Genomic DNA, 10,828 nt, shown 5'->3' on the forward strand with positions numbered 1-10,828 from the left:
AATGCAGGAATTCCAAAAAAAATTTATCAGCCTAACTCTTTTGACCTAAATAATTATTTTATATAAATACATATTTTTTTGAAGTGCCCCCCTGAGATTTGAAGTTAATACTTCAATAACTTAACAACAATTTCGCATGTTCATAGTTCTCTGATTATTTAGTTCTCTTTTAGATTATTTTGGAACAATGCATGTGGATTACACACCACTTGAACAACTTTTGTTACATTTTGAAACTTCTTAAGTCTTCTCATCTTAATTGGAACTCTAACCCACCTTTTCCTTAGCAGGATGGAATCTTGACACAGATGGAATGTCGGAACCCACGAGCACACACACAGTCATGACACCGGCACGTTTTACAGACATGCTGAGTCGGAGATAGGGAGTCGAGAGTAACTGATCCACATGCTGGTGCTAATGAAAGCTTTGAATGATTTCGACCTCTTCAATGAGCCAAGTAAGGTATGGACTGGTTTTGATACCAGAGTCATTTTCAGATTTGATGCGGTGTACATTGTCACAAACATTGTGAAACAATGAAACTTATCCTAAACTCACAAGGTTGTGTCAATAGTTATATATCATGTTCTCTGATGGCTCAGGCTTTATTTTCTCATGTGGTCAACTAATTCAATGCCACTTAGGGCCATTTGGGTCTGAGGGAGATCTTGTGACTTCCCCCCTCCCTTTTGTCTATCTTTCTAGTTGCCCTCTCAATGTGTTTTGGCCTATATATTCAGCCATGAAAACAGCCCTGAAGATTACGCAAAGTTCAGTGCAGGGTTCGGGAGGAAAGAAGCACATGATGAAATGCCAAGTTATGTTGAAAACAAGCCACGTGATAGAGGGAGGAGTAGGGGGTACTCTGGGTTAACAGAATGTGGCCTTCGTAAAAGGGTCCACATGGTATTCTAACTCTCCATTGGGTGGGAATGCATAACAGTCAATAACAGCAGCATACGCATGTACAGCTCAAAGAGTGTTTGTGAGGGTGGAATCTGATTGGTGAGGTTTTATGGGTGTGTTAGGACGAGTACTGTCTGCTTATTCTGTATGAGAGATGATTGCACTGTTTATCTGCATTAATGTACAGTGCTGGAACATGTGACATTTTTATGAGGAGGAAACGTGAGGAGGGCGCTCTTAGAAAGTGAGAAAGAGAGGTGTTTGTGTGTATGATGACAGTGGAGTGTGAAAGTGTGAGTGTGTGTGTTTGGAGAAGGATAGACAGACGAGTGAAGGAAAGACAGACGAGTGTGCAAGTGTGAGTGTGTGTGCTTGGAGAAGGATAGACAGACGAGTGAAGGAAAGACAGACGAGTGTGCAAGTGTGAGTGTGTGTGCTTGAACTGATCTCTTTTGGAATTCTGTAGTCCTCTTCTGTTACATCAAGGGTGTGTAGATTTTCAGAGGAGTCAGCTAGAACATACACACACTACGAGAATGTATTCACAGTGCTGTAGCACCTAAACTGTTCCTGGAATCAAAATCCTTGCAGCAGGAAAACATAAACAGATTACGCCCGAGGTGATTGTCATTAGATGCATCAAGCATTGACAGCAGGAAACACCTGAAACTGCAGTGCTTAACCTGCGAGTAAATGGCAGTGTGGATTACATGTTATGACTGTATGGGTGCACTGAACAAGGTATAAGCCTGCATGTGCATAACTATCTAAAGTTTGGCTAATTAAAAAAAAAATAGTTTGTAGCTAAACAGTGACCATGCGGGAAAACACATACTTCCTCTTTCCTCCTAAATAAAGAATTTTGTCCATCCCAGAAAATATCGTTGAATATAAAGGAAGTCGGAGTTTACAAAAGAACATAAAAGTGACGTAAATACATGTTTAAAAAAAAAAAAAAAACCCAACAACCTCAAAACTCAATTCCATTGAAATACTCTTTATGTATTAAATATGAATTATATCCCAATTCTTTATAATTTAAAACAGATCTAGATATAGTAATATCTAAGTATATTTTCGCTGTGCATACTGATGTTTTGATCATAAACTCGATTTTTACCACAACATTATATGCATTTATTCAAATATGTATTTTAGTGTATGAAGAGTCCCTTGGTTACAGTAGTTAACAGTATAAAATAGCATATTAGAATACCAGGATATACTAAAGACTTCAACAACCTTAAGCAACATTTCCCTGCATTGAATCAGCTTGAAAGTGCCAATGCGTGATTGCGTTTTATCTCGTCCTGCACGTATCAGCGCTCTAGGAACATGAGGTTAAAACTCCGCCCATTGACGTGTCATTTCCCCCTACACGTCACTCTTGTTCTTCTGGTACATTCCGAACAGTATCGTTATTCTGGACAGACTGGACACATCCAAATAATAACACGTAATACACTGCCAGGCGTTTTTGTTTGATGCTGAATGCGAAAGAAAACGCCTGTCATTGCGCGGATCTGTATTGTGTTTATCACTGCAAAGGAGCAGCAGACGTGTTATGCGTAGTCTGATGCAACTCACTATATAACCATGACATTTAACTCTTTCCAACAACTACATTTAGAAATTAGTACATTTATTGTGCGTGTATGCATGTGCAAACAGCTTTTGTGCAGCTAAATTGTTTTACAGAGCGATGCCCGTATGGCGAATGAATCACCCTTTTGAATTAGCCAAACGGAAATGCTTGGGATCATTAGGACAGTTCACTCACGCGCATCTTATTTTTTATATTTATAGTTAAAAAAACGAATTAGCAGCAATATATTTTAATGTAGGTCTACATACTTTTTCGAAACAATAGCTTTCAGTTAGCATCTATTTAGTAACGTGTGCAACTGTGCATGAAAACGCTTGGCAAAGACCATGGCAAAGTAAACCCTTTTAGCTTTCTGAATGGGGTTGAATCTGTATATATTAACTTGGCTTTGAAAATGGGTACATAACAAACAAGCATGACCTTGTTGTCACACCGTTGAACGTCAGGGTTGGATGACACTAAGACACGCCTACTCATTATAATGCAGAGACTACTGGAAAAATCTGGCTTCTTCTGGCAGACTGAAGAAAGATTGCGACAGAGGCAAGGGTGGAGCGCGATTAACAGTTAACGATTTCATCATCCAAACAAACTGAGGCTGAATAATTATTTGTTATTTCCCCTAAACGTGCAACTCAGCACTTATACTCCACAACAGAACAAATACCTCTATAAACGTAATGCTCTATAAAACTAAAATACTTAATATTCTACACACAATAACAAAAAATCGCTGATTAGACATAGTTAAAACGCTAAAGAAAGCACAAATTTTAAAAGAGCATTGTTTGATAATGAAAACCAGTTGCATAACCAAATTGTGGACCTAGTTTTAAAATATTAATGACATCAGTGATCTAACCAGGGGGGCAGTGTTCCGAAAGATATTGAAGCCGACCTGGGCGCCGCCATTGGCTAGCGGACCCCCACCTGCTGTTAGCATTCCATTGACTCCCATTCATTTTGGCGTCACTTTGACAGCGAATAACTTTACATCTGAGGCGTTTAAAGACACCGTTTGTCCATTGTTTATTTCTAAAGAAACACGAAAATGTATAAAAAGCTCCATTACCTTGTATCTTACGTTATGGCCCCGTAGAAGCAGTTTTTGTAAAAACAGGCTAACGATTGCGTCATACCCGCGCGACTCTGTCGCACAAGTCGAAAAATTACCGTATGGACAGGCAGAGAAGCTCGCAAGCAATCGGGAGGACGTGGAGGCATAAAGTCAAGGGAGAAGCCCATGGAGAGTGATAAAGTTGCTCCCGTTACTAGCTCATGGACAGCTAATGCTCACGCTCTCCGTCTCTGAGAGATTCGGAAGGGAATGATTCAGATTTCTCTCGGCACAGCTACTAGAAGACCTATAGGTTGCTCACGTCACATATACGTCGTCAAGCTCAGTGTGAGCCTGCGCAGTTCGCCTTGCGATCAGGAAGTAAGTGCTTCTAATTGACTTCACTGCTCTCCGTTGAAACCTATGGGGTCGCTGTGTCCAGTTTATATACTGTCTATGGATCTAACTCAATGCAACGTTTCATCATCTAGGTCTTGTGTTGTGATGTGCCTTCATTGCCATCTAGTGGACAGAAACAAATGTGTGCCCTGAAAGCACAATTATTTCTGTCTGCCTTTAACTGCTATTTAATGGACTTGATTGTGAAGATTATTAGAAGGCTGAGTAAATGAGACTGAGACAAAACCATCAGAAAAGACAGAGAGCTGGAGAAACAGGATTATCTTTCATTTAAATCAGACAAAAAATCCACAGATAGCAGGTGGTGAAATAAAATGGCAGGGATTGTTTGCTAAAATATATATCTTTTTTTTTGTAGTAGTCAAACATTAAGTCATACTATTTCATTACGTTTTTAGTCAGAATTAGTGATGAGAACATGACCAAAAACCAAGAACAGAACAATGATATACACAGACAAGAGGAAGTGGGTTTAATATCTCAACCACATACATAAATAGTCAAATATCATCTGCATGTTAAAGATTATAACAGTTCAACAGAACAAAAGGAATGATTCAGAACAAATTTGGAAAAAGAAAAATATTTGATAATACTGATTTCTAATAAAAAATACTCTCCATATGCTTAAACATGAGAATACAGAGAGATGTACATGTCTCTCTCTAAATAGATTATTACAGTACTTTAAAAGTGTATAAAAAATAAAGTCTTTGAAAGTTTGTCTGCTTTTAAATTGTAAATTTGCGTGGTCCTGATCTGACTGAAATGTAAAGGTCCGCTCTCTTTTTCAGTGGCACATCCGTGATGTCATTTCCTTCTGTTGGGGGAAATAGCACAGCATTAGCATGACATAAACCATCACAAAACCACACAACTTTTCACAAAAAGTTTCAAGCATAACATGTTCAGACAGCTACCACATATCTGCATTCAAAAAGCTTTGTCTAATAAAAAGAACCTGCCTCTGATATTCAATTATGAAAAAATTTACTTTCTTATTTATTTATAGATCTAAATGTTATGTTTGTATTGTGAAATACATAAAGATCATCTTTCCTTGTTTATATATACAGATGCAAAAACTTTGGAAATGCGTTATGCAAAGTGACTGAGCTCCTGATGTCAGTAATAGGACCTGTGGGTGTCACCTGATCCCACATCACCAATTCAGCTGTGACAACTGAGAGAATGAACTGCTGCGGCTATAGAACCAAGGGGTTTTCTGCCTGTGATGAAAAAATGATAGAGGCTGGAATATCAAACCTGCTGACTCATTCTGTCCTGGCGTGGCACTGCCAATTAGCAAAGCCATTACAAAATGGGCTTGCTATCTACTAATCAAGAGATGACGCATTAGCGTTTGTTTCTGTATCTGTCGCTCTTTGTTTCTCGCTTTCTGCTCTCAAGAGGTTATGGGAACTCACTTTGACATGTTTATAAACCCACACATACACAGGCATATAATATAAACATAATACATTTTACTGCAGATATAATATAATATAATATAAAATGAATATAATATAATATAATATATACATTTTGCAGCAGATAAAAAAAAAAGTGCTTTTTGACTGTTGTCCTCTTTAACACATGTGCTTACCAGAGGTTCCAGCTCTTTGTGGTCTATGAGGTTGAATTCAGTAACAAAGTTATAGAAATGTTTGTAACAGGTGTTCACGTGGGCCTCTGCTCCCATCTGGCTCACGCGGTCAAAGTGGTGGATGTAGACATGGACGAATACCCGGAACAAACGAGACAAAATCTTCTTCGCTACCTGCATGAAGGTCTTAGGAAATGGTGTACCTAAAAAATAAACAACACAAGAAAATGAAAATGAACCACAAAGAGAATGAATAACCTACTTGTTTCGATGACAAAAAACAGTCTCAAGGCGATAATTTTAAAAACTAAACTTTGTTAACAGAGTGTTAATACTTTTCAAATACATAGTGGTAGCATACAAAATTACACACACGACAGATCAAAAGTTTCGGGTCAGTACAATTTTTTAAACCAAATTTCGGAAACTTCCCTGGCTCAAATTTTTGCTTTTGTACATATATATATATTATTATTTTTTTCTGAAGAAAGACAAACATGAATAGTGATGAAAGCCAAAATATTAAATGTCATGGATTAATATTTATTGAGACATCTATTTTAGACTTCTAAATGACTAGTAAGATGGCAGCATCTTTATGTTGCATTACATGCCAACAGTGATAGTTCAAAAATGAGAACACCCCCCTCCCTCTCTCTCAAGAACTATTAAACTATTAACTATTAATGTCTTGGATTAAGATATCGGCATATTAGAATGATTTCTGAAGGATCATGTGACACTGAAGACTGGAGTAAAGGCTGTTGAAGATTCAGCATTGTCATCAAAGAAAACAACATTTTAAAATATATTAAAATAGAAAACAGTTATTTTAAATGTCAATTTTTTTTTCACAATGTTACTGTTTGTATTGTATTTTGATCAAATAAATACAGCCTTAGTGTGCATGATACATCTTTCAAAAACTTTCGATCCTACAGACCGGTAGAGTAGGTTGAAATGCAAGTATTATGAGGGTTAGTGATTTCTCATTGTGACTTCACATCCTTAACAGGTTCTAAAACAACATCAGACAAATTATTTGTAGATTAAAGATGCTGATATCATCAGAGGAGACAAGTGTCTCATATCTCTGGATGAGAGAAAACTCTTTTTCATTTTCACTTTAAAACCCTATTTTCTCATATGCATGTCCTCACATCATAAGTTTCTTATCTGGGACACGTGGTATGATGGATTATAAATTGCAGAATCATATTTCCACAGCACCATTTATTAATAGAGTCCTGCGATCTGGGCTGTATGCAGACAAACATGTCCTTATACATAGCAGATTTTGCAACCGTCTCGTTGCATTCTAAGGATCTGTTCCATATGCAGACTTAGTCTATTTATATCCCACTGTAAATTGTATGACCCAATTTGAAAGGCACCACAGATGTCAGATGGCAGGTTGGAGATAATGAGACAAAGCCAGGGAGGTCAAACACTGCACTTGACCATCCCAAAGGTTTCTGCATGTTTGGCAAACTACGTCTTAACTACGTCGTAGTTTATTCATGTCTTAAATGCTGCTTCAAATGGTCAACATGTTATGCTTATATGATGACCTATATAATGGCCATTTTGAGACATCCGTGCCATACTACAATTATCTTCTGCATAGCTCATTCTGATGACCTACAAAGGTTTAGGTTTCGAGGACTAAATATATATATATATATATATAGTGTATATACACACACACACACACACACAAACACACACACACATATATATATATATATATATATATATATATATATATATATATATATACACCGATATATATATAAACCTCAAAAGGTACCGTATTTGGGCATTTAAGGTAGATTTTACAAAGTTTATAGTTATTGCGTTGCAAAATGTCAAAGCAAGTGGTATTTATTTTAAAGAATAATGAGCAATGTTTCAAGCTAAATATTTCACAAAATAAAGTTTTCAATTATAAAAAAATTGACATACTAACCAAAGACACTTTCTGGGTGTCAAACTTCTGAACTGATTTCATACTGTATACTTACTAAAAATGTCAGTTGGTTAAAAGTGTAAAATGACTCCAAAACGTTCTAAGAAAATGTCTTGGATAATTTGTTTGCAGATACCATACTTTGCTATATGAGCAATGTATCTAATACATTTGAAAGTGTGACTTTGGTGTCAAAATACATTTTGGACTTATAATGAATTTATTCACTCCTTAGCAAACTAACTCGAACCCCAAACCTTAATGTTAGTAATCTAGCAATATTGCTATTCAATCTACAATGAAGAAAACTGTAAGTTACCAGTAGACTTAATGGAAACTGTCAGTAATCTTGAGGTACGTTTACACGACAATGATGTACTAAAAAGAGAAAAGTTTTTCCTTTGCGTTTTTTTTGCATACATACACCAATGTTGTCAAAACGATCCCTGCTCACATGGATCCACGAAAACACTGTATTATTCATGCCAGGCCAGTAGTTGGCAGTCATTTTGTAAAGAAACACTACGTGCCTATAGACTGAACATGTAATATGCATGCGCATGACATCACCATTTTCACAAATTAGTTTTTTGTAGTTTAGGCGTTTAAACGGCTCTTTTTCAAAAACTTGCACTTTGAAAGCCATTGTTGTGTAAAGGAACGGACAAAACGCATAGTTTTCAGTTTTTAGTTAAAAACGGTGTCGTGTAAACAGCCCCTAAGCCTTGAGTTCTTTCTGTCCGGTGTCCAATATTGTCTATGTTATGTGGTTGTGTTAACATTTAGCTCCTGTGATCTCCTGAGTGTTCCATTGTTAGTTTAATAAAGACTGTCTGGTAACACTTTTACAAAGCCCAAAAAACACTTCCGCTTTTTTACGCGCGTATGCGTACAGCCGAACACGTAGCCTTTCAAAGTATACTCTGTTTAGTGTGCGAAAAACTCTAGAAAGTTTCATCTTTGTCCAGTGTATGTGCTATTTTTCACCAGAAGTCATGGCTGATAAAAATGTCTTTCTATTCTTTTAAACTAAAGTTACGGCTATCTCATAACCCCCTTACACAAGCGCTTGTCAATGCGGGCGTCTGTTGTTGTTGCAGTCTCTGGTATTTCAATTCTAATGTGCGACCTGTGCGTACAAAGTACACGTGGTTACAAAAAACTGTTTCTGGTGACGAAATTTGCATCACGTCATGCACTGTGTACCCTTGCGTACACGTAAAATCTGAAGTATACTTTTGGCTTTAAACCTGATTAAAAACTAAACGCATACAACAAATCAAGGAAATGTTGGTCAACAACAAAGTGTTTTGGATCATGTGGTCCTTACCAACATTAGTGGGGAAGATATGTTCATTGTTGATCTGGACTTCAATCCAGTCCATTAGCAGGCTCATGTATTTGGGTGCTGGGAGAGCGGTGGGCTTCTTGTACTTCTGTTCGTCCTGCCAGCGGTACTCGTACTTTGGCCCGCCGGACATAATGGGGCAGGTCTGGTCTGTGCAGGAGTCATTGATTGTGCCGTAGATGAGGTTGATGCGGTTAAAGAAGTCTACCACGTGAACGGCCACCCAATCGTTGAGGTCTTCGCCGTGCGGCAGCTGCACCGCATGCTTCAGGTCCAGACCGGCATTTAGAGACGCCTGAGCTTTCTTGTGCAGCTCAAAACGCTGCGTTCCAGGCTCAAACTTGCGCTTGGGCCGGAATGTCCTGTCCTTGTTGAAGACTTGTTTTAGGGCCATGGACATGGTTGCCGGAGGACAGGATTGTTGTGTAATGCGTTTAAAATGAGCCTTTTGATAGCAGGGGTGCCTGAAATGAAAAAATTAAAGGATGGATAAACAATGACAATATTGTGTGGAGGCTCCTCAGTAATCAGCGATTGTACTCTGAGGGAGGACGGATGCTGAATGCAAAAAAGGGAGAGAAAATAAAACTAGGTCAAACTTTGTCCGCTCCCGGGTTCCCAGACCTTTTGGATAATGATTTAATTTTATGATGAGAACATCATTTTATAACATTGCACACATAAAGAGCAGTTTCTAGTCAATATTTTATGTTCATATTATTTAACGCTAAGCAAGATAAAATATATATATATATATGTTAAGAGGATTTTCTAAATTTTCATTATTTTTTTAAGACCTCTAATATTTCCAGGTGGGAACAAAACACATAAAAAGAGTACTTGTGATTTTCTTTCAGCTGTGACACTGAAATAACTTTGAATCAACATTTTTAAACTTGCATTCTTTCATGCATTTCTTACATGACTCTTTTCTCAAACTCAAGGATTAATTCCAATTTGCTGTGCTTCCTTCAACATCAAGTGGTAAAATGCAGTGAGAAACAGAAAACAGATTTTCTCAGTTAAACATGCTGAACAAACAATACAATATATCATATCTGCATGTTAAAGAAATGTTGGTCACTGAACAGGTTGTACACAGAGGCATTATATTTAGAATATTATGGGAAGTTCTGAGTAATTTCCTGTAGGGCACCATGGGTGGCATTTATTGGCCAGGGCAGGGGGATTCCAGCATCTTCTATAGGCTAATATCTACAGTATGTTAATTAATGACATATATCTATATGCCACACACACACACACACACACACACACACGCACACACTTACAACTTAAATATTGTAAACATGTGAATGTGTGTGTTTGTTAATGAATGGATACCACCACTAACACACACCAAAAGCGAAACAACATGTTGCGCGAGACGCTCGTATGTCTACACGCTAATTCCGTGTGACGATGTCGTTTTTAATGGCGTGACCAGGACTGATAATCACATGAATTTAACTTTCATGGACACACATAGGTGCGATAACAAAATAATCTTTGTAAAAATCGCGAATTAAATACCCAAAACTTATTTTAAAAACGATTTTGCTAAGGGGATGTTTTCGAAGCGTACAGTGAAGTTGAAGCAAACTTACCGCGAGCAAGCGCCTTTCTTGTTCCGCTTTGATGTGAAGCGCCTTTTTACACCGCCCTCTATTTTGTTCGTTATTCAAGAACGTTCTTCGTTATTGTAATCACATTGTATTTGCAATTGTTATAGAGTTAAAAGGAACGTGGCCTTCGCACTGTAACAAAACAATTATTAAGTCCACACTTTCTAAGGAAGCCACAAGCCCCTCCCTGCTGAGCAAAGTACACTTCCTCTATTGAAACATCAGTGGAGCCTCTTCTGTCTACCACTGAACATGAAGGAAGTGTATTGGATACACTATGGTTACACA

The 10,828-nt window shown here is 37.6% G+C and overlaps 2 protein-coding genes across 3 annotated transcripts in view; one reads left to right on the top strand and one right to left on the bottom strand.

Annotated features, from left to right (window-relative positions):
- The first annotated feature begins 295 nt into the window (after nucleotides 1–295).
- Nucleotides 296–10,828, top strand: part of adamts10 (ADAM metallopeptidase with thrombospondin type 1 motif, 10) — a 76,294-nt gene continuing 65,761 nt past the window's right edge. For both annotated transcript variants that reach the window (XM_079636940.1, XM_079636941.1), the window contains exon 1: nucleotides 296–465. In XM_079636940.1, the coding sequence (XP_079493066.1) occupies nucleotides 434–465 (32 nt within the window). In that variant the 5' untranslated portion in view covers nucleotides 296–433. The remainder of the gene's footprint in view (nucleotides 466–10,828) is intronic.
- On the bottom strand, nucleotides 4,237–10,752 carry mob3a (MOB kinase activator 3A). Its single transcript, XM_079636949.1, has 4 exons — nucleotides 10,523–10,752; nucleotides 8,898–9,379; nucleotides 5,599–5,801; nucleotides 4,237–4,812 (listed from the first exon to the last, which is right to left on the bottom strand). The coding sequence occupies exons 2-4, from the start codon at nucleotides 9,313–9,315 to the stop codon at nucleotides 4,783–4,785; spliced, it is 651 nt and encodes a 216-aa protein (XP_079493075.1). The 5' UTR covers nucleotides 9,316–9,379; nucleotides 10,523–10,752; the 3' UTR covers nucleotides 4,237–4,782.

This window comes from Phoxinus phoxinus (assembly GCF_949152265.1).
Source record: "Phoxinus phoxinus genome assembly, chromosome: 15".
Taxonomy (NCBI): Eukaryota; Metazoa; Chordata; class Actinopteri; order Cypriniformes; family Leuciscidae; genus Phoxinus; species Phoxinus phoxinus.